Source organism: Scedosporium apiospermum (genome assembly GCF_000732125.1).
Source record: "Scedosporium apiospermum strain IHEM 14462 chromosome Unknown SEQ_SAPIO_0101, whole genome shotgun sequence".
Classification (NCBI taxonomy): Eukaryota; Fungi; Ascomycota; class Sordariomycetes; order Microascales; family Microascaceae; genus Scedosporium; species Scedosporium apiospermum.
Genome location: NW_015971802.1, coordinates 192,432 through 209,505, shown reverse-complemented (window position 1 = coordinate 209,505; position 17,074 = coordinate 192,432). Strand labels below are relative to the sequence as shown.

The window sequence follows — 17,074 nt, the reverse complement described above, 5'->3', positions numbered from 1 at the left end:
ACCAGTGTTTCTTGAGTCGACGTCTCTTAGACACACCCAACACTTGTAAAGCCCGGGGCACTCAAAAAAAAAAAACCCGCTCCGTCTCACTCTCGCCAGAGCTTCGTCGAATTATTGGGGAGATCACAGCATGAAGAGGGCATTTTCAATCTTGGTGTTGACAGAATGAGAATTGAAATGTTCCCAGACAGGAAGGCAATACGATTTAGATGAAGATGACAATGGAACAAGAATAACAAGAAAAGGAAATAGGACCGAAAAAAAAAGTGAGAATAAATATTTCGTAGAGAAAGACGCAAAAAAATAAATTCATGATTCGGCCCGGGCTCGATCCGGGGACCTCTTGTGTCCAGCACCTTGTGGATGTTAGACAAGCGTGATAACCAACTACACCACCGAACCAATGATTGATTTGTGATCGGGTCCACCTCACAATGCTATTTGGAGCTTCGACAACGCCAAGCGACGCCAGCAATTTATGATGACGACATTCCTGAAAATGGGGGAAAGCTGAAATCAGAGCTTCATGATGCCCCGCCATTGGAGATGGGAGCTCCAAATGACGAGGAGAGAATAGACGAAGTCAACTTATACAGGAAGAACCGATCTCACGTAAAACTTCAATTGATGAGCGTATTGAATGTCGTTACCGAAAGTACAAGACGGATTGAAACAAAAACCGAACAAAAGGCCATTTTTTCTTAGCATCTCGTGATACCCAGTTATTCCCTCATAAACAATCGAATCAAGTCAAACGAAAAGCCTCCATAAAAAAAGAAGTAAAAAATCAAAGTCGTCACTTGCACTCTTAAGAGGTCGGGGCAGGCGCAGGAGCGCTCTTTTCACCCGCTGGCCCTGGGGCAGGGGGCGTCTTCTCATGCTCCTTTCCAAACACCTTCTCAAGACCAGAGGCCTTGTACGCGCTGCCACCATGAGCCTCCTTCTTCAACTCCGCCAGCCTCAAAGCCTCGTTATGAATATCCTGCACCTGCCTCGAGCTCTCAGTATAGAACTTGACGATCTTCTTCCCCGTGGGCGTGTTGCTCGCCTTTTCAAAGAACGACCCAATCTCCGTCAAGAAGTTCTTTCCCTTGGCCGTGATGCCGTACGACTCGTCCGCGGCCCTCGCCCTATCGGCAGCGTGGTACTTCTCGTCGAGGTGATGCAGAGTGGCGCAGAACTTGTTGGTGACCTGATGCTTGTTGTCGAGCTCGATGGCGCGCTCGAGGGCCGCGTCGCCGATGATGTAGCCGTGGGCTAGGTACTCGGCCAAGATGCGGGCGCGCGGCTTCATCTCCTGCGTGATCTCGTCCGTGTCGCGGTCGGCCGCGTGCACCTCGGGGGTTCCGCCTTCGGAGGTGGCGCCCGTGGGGCTTGTCACGGTGATAGTGTTGGCGCCGAGCTGGGTGTTGTTGAGGAGGAGAGCCGTCTTCATGGCCGTTTCCTTTTCGAAGGTTACGGTGGCGGATTTGGTTTCGGCGTTGGCAGTGACGTGGATGTCGGACACCTTGCCGCTGTTGAGACTGTTAGCATCAATTGTTCTTTTGTTTTACGCCTATCATGAGAGCCATGCCAGCTCTCTCGTCGTAATATCACACCACGAAGTTTCCCGAGGGGCTTCAGTACGCAGCTCTCATTGCCGCAAATTGCCGCGATGAGGATATTTACTTACCAAAAGCTGAAAAAGTCCCTGACCTCATTGTCGGACGTCGACAATGCGATATTCCTAACCTCGACGGTGTTGGCAGTGGACGTCATCTTGGGCGACCGTTACTGTAGCTGATGAGGAGAGGTGGGGTAAATAGAGTGGGAAAGATAAGATCAAGTTACGTGTGAGATGTTTACACGGTTGTTTTGTTGTTTTGTTTGAGCGGGATTGACAAAAGGTAAGAGAGTTCACAATGTCGAGGAAGTAGGTGACAATCTTCACTGGGAAAGAGCAAATCTACTTTAAATATCCTCTGGGAAGGAAGAAATGCTGCAGCCTACGGGAAGGAGCAAGAAGCAAGCAGAAGCAAGTGAAGTGAGGGGCAAAACATGGGAAGGCGCAACGACGTGGGCTTCGTGTTTGACGACGTCATCAGCTCATACGATTGTACCGGTACGACGTGAGCTTGTGTGGAGCGGGTACAAGTTGAAGGTACCAAATCATGTCGCGGAACGGGACGGGCACAGTGTGCAAGATCTGGTGACAGCGGCAGTGCAGCACGTCCTGTTGACCAGATCCTGGAGATAGACTTTGCCGGAAAGGCAGCCAGAAGAGATTTTGTGGCTTTGCGGTGCTGGAAAATGACAGTTTGCAAAGCTGCCAGACGCCCTGGATAAGCATTGTCCTACTGAGGTACACTACAGGGGACTCCTGTGCTTGAAGTGTTTCGCAGCAGGGAAAGTTTCCAGGCCAATCAATGAGACACCAATGGAGCTTGGCGAAGGGTACAATACACTCTCGTCGTTGCTAGGCTGCATTCGGAGACCCACGCGAGGTCGCCATTCTTGCTTGCATGGTCTGCATGAAAAGACCGCATCGTGCTGATTAGCTAGGGACTGCCGATGCTCTTACAGTGAATTCTGATGTTACGAGTTAGCGAAATAGCCTCAGGTGAACGGCCTCTCCGTGTCGCGACCCCGAGGAACATGAGTCGGTCGACATGTTCGGCGGCATTTGTGTCTAATTTAATCATTGACTACGAGACTTTTATCGACTAACCCCGATACTTATCCGCAAGGGAAAGTTACACCGGGTGTCCTATCGCTTAAGATTGCCTTTGGAAGGATTGTCTGACCAGTCGCCTTTCGGAGGCTTTCAGGTCGCACGTCAATGTCAAGGGCTGAGTTGCTAATCCCAGGTTGAGGCAAGCTCAATGAGGCGGGGCCCGAGAGGCCCCCGTAGAGGGTGATATTCATTTTGTGAGGGCCTTATTCAGGTGTATTAGTCCTTACCAGAAAATGTCGAAACATGAGCTCCCAGAAGCAGACTGAGGCCCGTGCCATCTGGCATGTGAAGTTCTAGAGAACAATTCCTTCGCCTAGCAGTAGCCAGTCTACGAAAGTAAGGTCTGTATAAACCCAAAGCGCCTTATCGAGTTTGTACCTAGAGTCTCCCAAGAACAAACCATATTCTGCTCTGCATTTTATCTCAGCGAAAGCTCATCTACCACTCCCAAACGACCCACCCATCTGAACCCCTTCGAGATGCCTCCAATACCGCCCCCCGGTTACAATTGGTCCTTCGGCTATTTCCTACTCGCCCTTTTCGCCGCTGTGTTGTCCATACTTTGTGGTAGGGCTATCATTGTAGGCCTCGGTTTCCTGGCCTACTACCTCGTCCTGCCTCGACGCGACTTGATCATCCGGTGCGGCCGCAAGGCACAAGACCTCCTCCATCTCCCCGAAGGGATGCGCGCCTTTTCCAGAACGGACCCCGGGATGACGGATAGCGAAATAATAGTCGGCGCCAAGGGGTTCATGTCTGCCGGCCTGATATTCGCCGCCCTGCTTGCAGCCGCCATTGGCCGCGGAACAATATGGTATCCCCCCACGATAATCATAATTAGTATCTTTCCGGCCCTTTTACTCCCTATGACCTGGTTCACTCTTGTTGGGATGAAAAACGACCGTGTGGAGCACGACGTACCGATACCCATGGAAAGGCGTCGTCGATGGATGTCCCAAGCTCAGCTGGATGCAGAGAGGGCGAGCCAACTAACGGCGGAAGCGGATGCAGAAGCGGAGGTTTGCAATGCGATTTGGGGTTATGACCGGTAGAATACGGCCATCTGTGTAAGTATTCCATTCATTGTCGCTTGGTCTGAGGGCTGCAACTGACAACAGCATTAGACTAGCCTTTAAGAAGTATCAAGCATAGATCCATGGCGCCTTACACTCAAGAGAGAGCTCTGGAAATATGGCTTCCCGCGGGACGGGAGGGAAGTTCCTTCATGGGCCCGGTGTATCTCACACGGGCAGGCAGGCCTTGACGTGTCGTTATCCATAAAGGTCTGGGGTCTGCTTTCGAAAGAAAGCCGCGAAGTCTTGAGGGATTGGTTGCTCTTGCCATCGTCCCTCTTCTCCAGCTGACTGCAATTGCACCTGCCACTCCGAGACAGTGCGGATTCGCGTCGCAGTGCACACCACCAAATAAACGAGTGTACTTGCTGGAACAGCCCATTTGCATGTGATTCCACGTGCATCTCAAAGCATCATCATCGCTCCATCCACTCAACTGATGTCTTTCTCGAACGGCCTTGGCCGAGCAGACCTTTTTTTAATGACTACAATTTTTTTTTTCTTCTTTTGTTGTTGGGGGTTTTGGGGGGTAGGGGGGGTTCCCGGATCCGACTCCGATGCCGGATCAGCCTCGCGATCGTCTTGCTGCTCGATCGCTGGACGGAGTAAACATTCTTTTTGGAATCTGGGCTTGCTAGTCCCATCGCGCTGGACGGGGCTTCAGTGCTAAATCCGCGGCGGACTCCGTGCTAGGCCCTGAGATTTGCTCATGCACTCTCACGTCCTGCATGCTGGATATCGGCCGTGAAAGGTAAAGGTCGTGGACTTCTTGTGGGTTAATTGATCGAATTAATTCGCGGGCCATGTTCGTTCTTTTGAATTTGTTTTTTTAGAGGTTCGTTCCGACGACCAAACCAGGATCTCAGCTTCGAGAACAGCCGGAAAACATCTGCATGCAATATCACAATAGCGTTACCGATCGTGTGATCGAAGAGGCAAGCATTCGCAATCCGCGGCTCCGTTGGCTTTCGAGGTTCCGACTATCACAGCACTCGTTTCCGGCTACTCTATGACGGAGCCAAGGACATCAACGATTTGGAAAAGCTGTGGACGTCGTCCCGGTTTTGGTTCAATGTTCATTGGATTCGAAACTTGTATTCACCATACAATTCGAACCCAAATGCCAATATGCATGCTTGTACAAGCCCCGAATTCCAATCAAGAGCCATTGGCCAGTCAAATGAAGCGAAATATCCATAAGAAGTACAACCATTAACAGCCCATTTCTTTTTTTTCTTCCCCTTCCTGTACGATGATAGCCACATTCCCCTAAATCGTCTTGACCTTAGGAGGAGCCTGGAGTCTCCTAACAATGCTCTGCACCGCGACACCAAGGACCATGAGGGTCTCGAGCCCGAGGAGTCCGATCCACAAGGTATTGAGAATCTTTTCCTCGTGGTCAAAAGCGTAGCCTTCCATCATTTGAAGGAGGAGCGGGTAGGATGCAGTGACGAAGAGAAAGACCTCGGTTACGTAGAGCGTGTACCAGTAGGGTCTACCAAGTGTTAGTTTCCCACGAGCTCACGATATAATCCCCCGCTCTAAAAGAAGAAGCCACGTTGCGAGCAAAAAGAGAGGTTGAATTTGGGTTGGGAGGATCTTACTTCGAAGTCGGGGTAACTCTTGTCCACCGAATGGGTTGTGTCTCATGCCACTGCGATACCTGAACAGCAATGACGAGTCCGCCGGCGATAAACACCCATAACAGCATCACACGCTGAAGCAGCGTGGGTTCGAACCCGAGAACGACAGCTTGGAAAGTCATGGCTGCTCCCCCTTTTTTATAAATCCTGCTCTCAAACGTCTTATTCCTTAATGTTGGCCTTTTTTAGAAATTCCGCCCCCGTCGGGCGCAGTGCGTGCGTGGGGTTGGAAGGGAATCGAATCCTCCACTCCTCGCAATTTAATGGTACAAAGGCAAGGATTCCTTCGGGCTGTTACGGTCAGAGCGATTTTTTGTTTCTAAAGAAAGAACCCAAAACACTTTCTGACGTCGTTATTCTCCTTTTGCGGGGTTTTAATTGATGATAAAAATATTGTATTCCGGATTCGGTATTGAGAAAGGTGTCACGTTGGCGGACTTGCTGCAGAGTGCTGATTGAGTTGATTTCGAAGAATTGATTTGTGAACTTCCACGTGGCCTTCTCTTGGGATATGGGTTAGAATCGCTGGCGAGGCTTTGATCATTTACGCGCCCGGATGGGTCAAAACCGATAGATTTCTGGACGGGAGGCTGCAGATGCTGGAGCCGGGCCAGCAGGTGTTTCAAGAACCTGAGGGAATCCTGTTCAGGAACAGGCTTCTCTATCAGTTTCGAGGTGAAATGAAGTTCGAGGGGCACAGAACAAAAGCGAGGATGAAAGAATGCAGAGCTTTGATATAGCAATCATTTTGCACAAAGGAGAGACCGCTTCAAGCGAAGCGCTTTGATGGGATTTGTACGACTCGCGGGACTCAAACGCTGGTTCTTGATCGGGGATTACCCCGCCACTGATTGGCGGCATTATTCTTCCCGGATTTCCTTCCAGATCTGATCACGCCTAAATGGTCATCGTTTAGGGCTTGCGACCCGTCTTTCCGGGATCCTGGTCCGACAAGTGGAGATTTCTGAGCCTGTCCTGATTGGGCGTTTGGACTGGAACTCCGGGTGCGTCCGGTTCTCGCTGTCGGCGTAGACGGTAGTTGGCCGTCAACATCGCCAACGTCCTAATCTTCTTTTGGTTGAACGTCATATCAATTCGGGGGTCTTGCATACCCATATGTACGGATGACTAGCTTATAAGTTCGCGATTCTCCTATGTCGTGCTTCCATTCCAGCTCAGCGTTCAGAGAAGGGAGGGGATGGTCGGCCATTACAGTGAGTGCGGTCACCGGGCTATGATAGCCGGAACTTGGCTCCTCGTTGATAGACACCCTCTGGGTCCTTTCCCTCTCGCCGCATCTCTCGTAGTCGTGATTTCACACACACGACCTTCATTGGCACCTTCATTTCCCTCTATTTTCACTTCGCTTGCCCTTCATCGCGACGACCGAGATGAGGCCTTCATGAGTCCATGGAAGCTGCTAAACGAGGCTAGTTACTATGTTACTTGATGACTTACGACGTCAATCTCTGTTTTCGCTACCCCAATTCCAACTGTTAGCTGCCTTCTTTAGACGACTGACTCCGACGACAAACTAGGAAATGAAGAAAAAAGCCCGAGGAAGAAAAGAGAGAAAGAGAACCAATAGATGGACTGGAAAAATCCTCAATTCGGGTCAAACGCGAATAATATACAGAAAGACACATGTCAAGTGGTTTTCTTGATCGTTTGAGGGCCAATTCGCCTTAGTCTCCAGTCTTCCTCTAGTACTAGTCACAGAAACAGTTGACGAATTCGACAATGGGAAGACCTCATTTCAATCACAAGCCTGTCGCATCACTACATAAGATTGAATGAGTAGTTGGTCTCCGCAAAGAGAGGAGCTAGTTTTCCACGAACGCGCGACGATGGTCGAGGAAATGCGGGCGCGTGAGTATTTCCACTCACTTTTTGGACACACCCTATTCTCCCAGGCAATGGAAATCATGATGGCGAGGAGACTTCTCCAGTAGCGTGGGGAACCGGGCTAGATAACGCATGGAAAATATGTGCCGATATCATCAGGCTTAGGTCGCTCAATCTCACATGCTCAGCGAACATGGTCAACGATGTGGATAAAAGCCCCCTCTCTGTCCCCAGACCCTCTGAGTCCTCTTTCTCCGTCTCCCCCCATACACACTCTCTACTCTCTGTCTCTACTCTCCATTTCTACTCCCTACCACACACACACTCTCTCTCTCCGAGACACCACACCCTCTCTCCATCTCTCTCACACACACAAACACACACGTATTCAATTTCTCAACTTACTATCCAATAAAGTGACCATAACCATACACCAACCATGCGGCTATCATTCGTCGTTGCATTATTCACCCTCTCTCTAACGAGCCTGGTCTCCGGTCAAATGTTCGACTGGGCCAGAGGAGGCCTCAGTCCCAAATCCCGCTTCCGCGTCTATCCCCTCACCATCACCGGGGACGACCGCCAAGGCGTCGAAGACTACGAGCCTCGCTGCTGGGAAAAAGAGATCCGCCCCGCCAAAGTATGGATCCACTCCCACCCGGCCGCATACGCATCGAGGTCATTGTCCGGAATCCGATGGGTTTACAACATCCGCATCGAGCCCAACGGCCAAGCCAAGGAGGTCCGGGATGGCTTAGCGCTAGGCACTTATGTGGCCAAATCCGCCCTGCAGACCTGCCGTTGGTGGGGGGCCGAGAAGGCAGGAATGATGAGGATAGACCTCGTCGATGCGTGGCAGGACAAGGGGATGTCAAGCAAAGACGGGTGGGGCGTCCGCCTTAATTTCGAAATCATGAAGTGCAAGAAGGGCACGTGGTGCGAGAAGGAAGTCAAGTGGGATGAGAAGGAGTCCCAGGCGTTGCTGGATTGCATTTCTCATGGCATCGTTAGGGCCATGTGCAACCCTGACGACATGAAGATCATGCTTCGAGATCCGAGTTCGCCGGACAGACGGAGCTTGGAATTGGATGCACCTGTTGACCGTGATGACGGAAATGTCAAGGACGCGGAAAGTGTTCCTAAGAAGGGCCCTCTCCAGACGATCGAGGACTGGGCCCGAAACGCCGTCGAAACTGTGGGCGAACGTCTCGGGGAGCCCGGCGTGGAGATTTCCATCGGGCGACCTGGTTGGAGAGAACGCCAGCAGAAGCGGGATGTTCTGGATGATGCCGACTTGGAAGATGTCCTAGACGGGGATGCTGCTGGCCTGTACACGCTCGGTTACCTCAATCCTTCAACAGATCTGGGAATTCAAGAAGAAATCACCAACCACTACGGGTTTGATCATGGCAGCCACGTAAAAAGGGAAGCGGAAGACGAAGCTCCTCAACGCGGGTGGTTCCAATCCATCGGAGACTGGTTCCGCAACAGGTGGCCTTTCAACCGTGGAAAGAAGGCCGAGGATGAGAAGCAACAGGGTGGCAGCGACGCCAATTCGGCAACCCTGCAGGTGCTGAGCATCGCAAGACGCGGCGAGGAGTGGACCTTTGATGGTGGCTTGGCCGACCGGCTCAGGAGAGATTTCCGAGCCATCTGCAGGGATGCCTCTCGGAGCTGGACCTCGGAGGCAAAATTTGCTCGAGTGATTTGCCGCGAGGTATTTTACCGTACGGGAATGGAGGCGGAGACGCCATCGCTTGCCACGGTTGGTGGGACCCCGGGACAAGAGCCGGTGTCCAGAGACGTGGTTCTGCACCGAATCGTCGGGGAATTCCAAAAGGTCTGCAAGGAGGTTGATGAAAACCAGGCAAACCAGATCTCGCCGCTCGTCAATATTATTTGCAAGCACATGCCCAAGTCCGATGAGTCTTTGAGCCAAGAGCCGGGGCTGAGAGACGCGGTGGTCCATCGCATCGCGGAGGATGTCCAAAAGCTATGCACGGAGGTCGACGCGAACCAGGCCAACCAAATTTCGCCGCTCCTCAATCTCGTATGCAAGGAGATATCTTCCCCTCAGGACGCGCAGGAGAAAACAGTTGCTAAGCGTGTCGAGCCGTTGAACCTAGCATATGGATTGACCGACGCAGCCAAGAACCGAATCGTGGAGGATCTCCAGAAACTGTGCAAGGAGGTAGACGAGAACCAGGCCAACCGGATCTCGCCAGTTATCAATCTGGTTTGCAAGCAGTTCTCCTCCCATCCGGACGCGCAGGAACACGCAGTTCCCGAACCCGAAACACCAGGATTGGTCGACGCGGCGAAGCACCATCTTGTCGAGGATCTCCAACAAATGTGCAAGGAGGTGGATGAGAATCCCGCTAACCAGATCTCGCCGCTCGTCAATGAGCTCTGCAAGGAGATATCTTCCGGTCTCGGTACGCAGGGGCAAGCGCTTGCCGCGCGCGACAGATCGGTTAGACGTAGCTTCACGAGGTTGAGCGACAGGAAAGTACAGCGAATGATCCGTAAACTCCACGAGAAATGCAGGAAGATCGAGGAGGGCCGAGCTCGGCACGCACGACTTGTCGACCGAAGACTATGTAAGAAGATATCTTCCCATCGAAATGCACAGGAACAAACAGTTGCTAAGCGTGCTGGATCCGTTAGGCTCGACTCGGTCTTAAACGACGTGGTGGTATCCCGAATCCTCGATGACTTCCAAAGGATCTGCAAGGAGGTAGACGAAGGTCGTGCCACGCACACCCCGCCTTTCGTGAAATTACTTTGCAAGGAGACGACCTACCATCGAGGCGCGGCGGGTCAAACTCTCGCCAAGCGTGGCAAAGGGGACTGGGTGGACTGGATTCTTAGCGAGGAGGTCACCCGCCGATTCAAGGCGCCGTGGGGGGAGGCGGGCCAGCAAAGGGGGGGCGGCCCGGTTGCGAAGAGTACGGGGTGGGTGATTGACCGTGTGGACGAGTTTTTGGGAAACCCCCCGCGTATCACTGACTCCGAGAACGGTGAAAAGGAGTGGGTGCCTGAGCATCACGATACAGAACAGCATTGGGATAGCGGAGAGCAGAGCAGTGGAGAGGGAGAATGGAAACCGGACAGCGGCGAGCAGTGGAACAATGGAGGCGAGTCCAATGGAGAATGGTCGGAGGGTCAGGAATGGGAGAGCTCTAACGATGGTCAAAACCACGAGGAGAGCCAGCCCAGTCACCCCCCGTGTCCATGCCAAGACTATCACGGTTAAGGGAGAGCACTGGGGAGCGACAGAGGACTTGGGGGACCAAGGGCGCTGGCATTGTGGAGATGGGGCAGACTACGAGAATGAATACGGAATGGAGAGAGAGCTCACCACGACACTAAGAGTTAGGAGCTGCGGCTCCACTGATGGAGATGAAATGAGCATGCTGTGGATGAGATCCCAGTGAGGCCAAGAGAGCCTCAGTTTAGTCCCGTCACAGGGGTTTATTATAATCTAGGGTTGCATTTTAGAATGATTTTAAATGGGTTTGGTTTTTTTTGTAGAGATGGAGTTTGGAGTTCTGGGGTTTTGGTATTTTGGAGTTTTGGAGTTTTGATATTTACTTTCTTCGATATGGAATTTCGATGGAGGGTTAAGCATGCCATTTTTTGATTCCTCCAGATCTCGTCACGTGCGGGCCTCGGTTGGCCCTGTCCCAGTTCCGGGACGAGGCCGAGTTTCTCTTTCACCGAATGCTGGGTGCACGTTCTTCCCAAAACTTTGTCTGCGATTCTTCTAAGGTACACATCAATACATCTTTTTATCAACATGCGTCCTGGTCTCGGGCGATCCGTCGTTTTGGATACAGCATCCGAATTAATCGTGGAATGCCGCAATCAAACTGCGACTTTGACCAGCTAACTCACGGTTCATAACGCAAAGCTATCATGAATAATGACCACATCAATCCCGATTTCCGCCTTCCTCAACTAGCAACGTCCGGAGATATATGCCTGCAAACATAAATGGCAGCCTCAGATCCCACCGTGAAATCTTGCCGTCATCTTAAAACGTTACGCCCTTGTTGTCTCTTAATGCCTCCCGTTTCGGGAAATAGAATCGGTGACATAATACTGTATCGTCCACAAAATTCCCCCCTATTTCTTTCTTCTAAATTTTGTCACGCAAGAAGCAGGACGCCGCACCTTGTCCTCGTGTCCGGTCCTCAGCGGAAACAAATTCCGGGCATGCCTTCTTCCCAAAATCTATCTTCGATTCAACGTCCGGGATCTTGGTTGTAGGACTCTGCATCTTAGCCGTCCAGCATCCTGGTGTCTGGCAGCTCGACCAGCAGAGCGAGTCCCGGATCTCTGTAGAATGAGTCAACTTACGCCTTTGGTTTCTGCATCATAAGAGGAAACAGCTTGCTGGTTCTGTGAGACCACGACTCAAGAGATCCCTATCCGTAGTCAACCCTGGGTAACAGAAATAGACGCCATGCTGTCGTCCCAATAAAAAGACCAAGGAAAGAGCCCAAATTCAGGTACATGCTTTATAGAGCCATCATTTCTATAAGCCGCTCGAGCAGTCGAATATCTACTTGCCATATCAAAATCATTTTGGGATCCGTAGTATAGAACACTCATGAGACAATTGGAAGATATTGCAATCATCCATACAATCATTCCACACCCTCAAGACACAAGAGATACTCCCGACTCTTATTCTCATACCTCCTAGAAACTTTCATTTTTCGAGCCCAAAATCATGACTGGTTATAGGATACTGATAAGGCGAGAATGAACTTTCTGCTTATGGAGGTAGTCCTTGAACTCCAACGCTCGCTCTTTCCACGTCGTAACAGTACCATTATCCACTTCTTCCTTCAATCCCTTTGAACCTTTCTGGCTTACATGAATCACGAAACCTTGATTGTCTCGTTCAGCTTGGGTAAGAAGTGATTTAGCCATAACTTTAATCTCTAGGGTGCCGATGCGTCGATGCGATCCAATCTCATATGTCTTTGCCAAGACTAGGCCGAAAATGGCGTGGATGTTCGCGAAAAGTGGCAGAAGCAACAGCTTTCCCGAGGTGGATAGGGAATCAATGACTTCCATTGAGGCCTCCAGGTGTATAGACGATTCCAGACGACCCTGGCCAATAGAGAAGTGAAAGCCCTGTACTGTGAAGCCACTGGGTTCCTCTATATCGTGCCAGTGGATTCTCAATGGAAGGCAAAGCCCTTCCAGGTGCATTTTTCCTTGAGCAGAAATATTGCCGTTTTGGTCCGTGGAATGCCCGACCATGTCTTTGACTTGAGCATAGCACTCATCGGGTCTCGATAAGGGCCCCGCGTATAGAAGGAATGGGAAGCATATTTCCCCATCAACTGAAGCCCATGACCAGCTAGGAGCACGAGCTGAGGTTGCTTCGATGGGGTACAGCTCCCGATCCTCATCCCACCGCCACCAAGGAAGATCAAACAATGCCGTACTTTTCCACATCCCGGCAGCGTATTTATCGCCTGGCCTAATACTCATCTTGCTTTTGACGATACCCTCTAGAGCGATGAGTTTATCTCCGCTTTCCGAAAGGCCGCATTTGGAATACTGGCTCATTAGGTTCTGCCATTCCGTAACGAACTTTATGTCAGGAGTCGATACGGTGCTTGACGTCGACGTTGGTGTCGTGGGAGCCCTGTCCGATCTCTTGCCACCCAACACGGCCATGGATAATGGCAGCCCATCTGGAAACATTCCTAACCCGTGACACTCGTTACACTCCCACGCTAATTGACTTTCGCCGAAGTGGACAACCCTACGAGCCAATAAGCGCTCCTGGAAAACCCAGCCTCGGCGGAGGAGAGGACCATTTTCGACTTCGTCATCCCAGAGATCGCCATCGATCACGTAAGCTTTTATCGACAGGCTCTCTGTGCTGAAGTCAATCTGGCTAGGGATCTTGGAAGCCCAGGAGCTTTTCCCGAGCAGGCACTCGGAACCGTCGATTGATCGAGTAGCCGACACGTTTAGACAAGCGGACGAATAGACCTTGCCCATCAACCGAGATTCCGTCATCCAATCGGAACGATCGCTTTTGTCTTGTTTAATACAAAGTGAATCGATCCAGAGGTACTGGATGCCAAGGTGACGCGCAATTCTAATCGCATCCTGGAATGGCCTTGGGAGACGGACGACATCGATAGCCCGCTGTAGCTGCGTTATTGTAGATGATTGTAGCATCGTATATCGTTCGCTACCCCAGCGATGACTTAAGGTCATGTAAGGACCTTTCGGGGGATTGTCTTCCGTTACAACAAGTTTAATATAGCGCCCTCTCGGCCCCAGATAGAGTAAACGAGTTGGAAACCAAGGTTGGTTGGTCTCCTGACACCCCTTGTGGTATCTCTCGCATTTGTTAAACCAAGTTCGAATAAGATCAAGATCTGTTCTAGAGGAGCAGAAACGCCGTGATATCGACTCTTCGTGCACTACCGTAATGTTAGTCATTTAATAGTATGCCCGCTAAGGTACAGAAGAACCATACCATTGGAGGGAACAAAATTCACTTCGATAGAGCAACTATCCCCGTCGGTACGTCCGAAAGGACGCATGAGAAACGCAAAAAGTACAACTGTAGTGCCTTGTATCTCCATAAAAGCTTGCTGGTGGCTGTAATATTCCACCTGCAGAGTGTCCTTGTGCCAGCTTTCAAAGACAGTTCGATCTACACTGACCAGCCACTTTGCGAATTTGGTGCAAATCCAGCAGTTGATCATGCTGGTATGGCAGTATCTAGGCAGTGTTACAATGGTGTTTGAATAGTGGCCTGCTTCGAATGGGCATAATTGTTGTAATGCTGTTGAGCATAGTAAACATAGTCCCATCTTGGGAGCTTCAGTCGCTGTATTTCGTCGCAGGCACACACAATATAAAAAAGAAGCAGGAAGCCAGAACTATTGTGTTGGTGTGTAGTGCAGTTGGTAGCTGGTTATATGTGGCAATAGTGGCTTGTGGAATATGGCAGTGGCTGCCACAGGGCACGTGACATGTAGGAGTAGTGGCATGGGTATAAAGGGGAAATAACTATCGAAGAATTCTAGTTAGAAGTTAGAAGAAGGAATACATTAAAAAACATTGCTGGTTTAGTTAATCGAACAATAAAGGTTTTATATATAAGGATATACTGTGAATAGCTCGAGGAAAGACCAGTGTCACGAAGAATGCACTGCGATCGTTCGGAAGTTAAACTGTTGTCAAAACTTTAATTTGCTCTAAGACTGACTTGTGTACCTCGAGGAACCCCTTTTGTCTCCGACTGTGCTCCGACCGGGTCCCGCAGCTGAGTCATCCTTACGGCAAGTCCCGTGCCACAGTGCGCTCTCGCTTGTACCTTTCCTTTTAAAAATATAAAAACTATTATAAGTATATTTTACTTTATTATAATATTAAATAAAATCTTAAATAAAATAAATATATATAAATATATTTTAAATTTTATAGTATAAAATTTTATAGATTAAAGACTAGAGAGAGAAAAAACTAAATATTTTTTTCTCGCGCTCTTTTTTTTTTTTTTTTTTTTTTTGTCGATGATAGCAGCGTCAGAGAGAGGGCTCCCAGAATAATAATGTATGCCTGTCCTGGATTCTGGTCTCCTGAGTTCCGGTGCCTGCGATGCGATCGATTTCCCAGGTTTGCGGACATCCTCGCTTTGCACGCAGTGCAGATCCTGCCCCATGGACTAAGTCATGTACCTGAATTTTCCAATTGGTGTACTCCGTACTTTGTAATAGTGTTCGAAGATGCCGAAAATGGCACCGGCTTGCCGCCCAAAAATGCCACTCTCGACACCTCCACCCAATGTTATGTTGGAATTCAATATTCAATGTTTTCATTTCACTGAGAATCCATTATCGTGATGGTCGATTCCACTGTGTGACTGATGTGAATAACACGCACTGTATACACGTGATGTTACTTTTCGCTGTTTTCATCAATAATTTTTTTCTTTTGGAGCCAACCAAACATAAAACACCAACATCCATTGAAAGCAGCATTCCTCTCCCCAAAGCAATCAAAGCTTTTCCCCTCGCCCAGCAAAAACCCCGGTAATGCCAGCATTACCCTTCTCCTCCTCCGCCGCCCCTCCCGCGCAATCCACCTCCTCGGGGCCCCCTCCATCGTCGCCTTCCTACTCCCGCCTGCACATCACGCCCTTCGACGCCGACCTTCTCAAGACCGTCGTGCCCGCCTCGGCGCTCCCGCATGCGCGCAACATCTCCTTCCACACGCTCGAAACCTTTCCCGAGAACCGGTACGGCTTCGTCGAGCTGCCCGCCGCTGACGCCGAGAAGGTCAAGAGGAAGTTTCACGGATCGACGCTGAGGGGTCAGAAGATGCGCGTCGAGAAGGCTAGGCCCGAAAAGATTCCCGAGCCGACGGCTGATGAGGAAGAGGTTACCTCTAAGAAGAGGAAGAAGAGATCTTCCGACGGGAATGATGGCGACACGGATAAGAAGAAGAAGAGGAGGCGGGACGTGAACACCTTTGAAGGCGTCTTGCTGCCTGAGGGTCGCAAGGTGAAGCGCGGGTGGACTGTTACGGCCGAGGAGGCGAGGAAGGAAGCTAAGAAGAACAAGAATAAGAAGGGGTCCAAGGGAAAGGGCGAAGAGGAGAAGGAGAAGAAGAAGAGCAAGAAGGTTGTCAAGTCAAAGTACACTGACAAGGAGGAATGCTTGATGAAGGTTGTGCTGCCACAGAATGCGCCTGCGTTAGTGGATTCCGCGGCTGATGAGAAGAGGAAAAGGAAGAAGAAGGCCAAATCGCAGAGGGAGGTCGTTGTGCATGAGTTCGAGAACACGAAGAAGTTCCCGAGCTTCATAAAGACCACGATCCAGGCTACCGAGAGCACGGTCGCGGCCCCGAGTGCGCCTGTGCCTGTTAAGGTGGCGTCGCCAGAACCTCGCCCCAAAGCACGCACTGTCAAGGAGCAAGCCCCGAAAGAGGAGCCCAAGCCCGCGGAAAACGACAGTAGCGAGGATGATAGTAGCAGTAGCAGCGATAGCGACAGCAGCAGCGATTCATCCGATGGCGAATCCGAAGCTGAACCAGTCGATGTCCACACTTCATCATCAGAGTCCGAGTCAGAAGATGACAAGGACGAGCCAGCATTACCCGCCAAAGAAAGTCCTCCGCCCACGGAAACCCGGCCCAAATCCTCCAGCTCAATGAAGAACCTCTCCATCACAATCCCCCCACACCCCACCACCCCGGCCAAAGTCCACCCCCTCGAAGCGCTTTATAAGCGTACCAACGCCGACACCGCCACCTCATCAGCCCCCGCGGCTGAACCCTTCACCTTCTTCGGCGGCGCCGACGAAGAAGATGATGACGAAGAAGAAGAGGATGATCCTTCCTCCCTCCCTCCTCCGGGAAGCCAACCCCCCATGACACCCTTCACCCGGCAAGACTTTGAGCTGAGGAACATCCGCAGCGCTGCCCCCACACCCGATACGGCTCATCCCAGCCGGACCCGCGGATTCTGGGAGCCGAGTCACGAGAATGATATCGACGAGGAGGACGAGGAGCAGCAGCCGACCTCTCCTTTGCGACCTTCGCCGAGTCGAGGAACGGAAGAGAATAAGGATGTCGCCATGCCCGTGGGGGATTTCCAGAATTGGTTTTATGAGAACCGGAGGGAGTTGAATAGGTCATGGATGAATCGGAGGAGGACGGCGAAGAAGGAGAGGAGGCAGAGGGAGAACCGGGCACGCGCGCCGCGTGGTTGAGTGACGTGATGTGAAAGATATTACGAGCTGTTCGGAGAA

At 51.0% G+C, this 17,074-nt stretch overlaps 2 protein-coding genes and 3 pseudogenes across 2 annotated transcripts; 3 read left to right on the top strand and 2 right to left on the bottom strand.

Annotated features, from left to right (window-relative positions):
* Positions 1-808: 808 nt before the first annotated feature.
* On the bottom strand, positions 809-1,758 carry SAPIO_CDS6236 (Uncharacterized protein; the record flags this gene model as incomplete). The annotated part of the gene is made up of 2 exons (XM_016788391.1): positions 809-1,514; positions 1,673-1,758. The coding sequence occupies 2 exons, from the start codon at positions 1,756-1,758 to the stop codon at positions 809-811; spliced, it is 792 nt and encodes a 263-aa protein (XP_016641972.1).
* Positions 1,759-3,192: 1,434 nt separating this feature from the next.
* SAPIO_CDS6235 lies at positions 3,193-3,765 on the top strand (annotated as a pseudogene; the record flags this gene model as incomplete).
* A 1,290-nt stretch (positions 3,766-5,055) lies between these two features.
* Positions 5,056-5,551, bottom strand: SAPIO_CDS6234 (uncharacterized protein; the record flags this gene model as incomplete). The annotated part of the gene is made up of 2 exons (XM_016788390.1): positions 5,056-5,281; positions 5,391-5,551. The coding sequence occupies 2 exons, from the start codon at positions 5,549-5,551 to the stop codon at positions 5,056-5,058; spliced, it is 387 nt and encodes a 128-aa protein (XP_016641971.1).
* A 2,162-nt stretch (positions 5,552-7,713) lies between these two features.
* SAPIO_CDS6233 lies at positions 7,714-10,530 on the top strand (annotated as a pseudogene; the record flags this gene model as incomplete).
* Positions 10,531-15,358: 4,828 nt separating this feature from the next.
* Positions 15,359-17,035, top strand: SAPIO_CDS6232 (annotated as a pseudogene; the record flags this gene model as incomplete).
* Between the last annotated feature and the right edge of the window lie 39 nt (positions 17,036-17,074).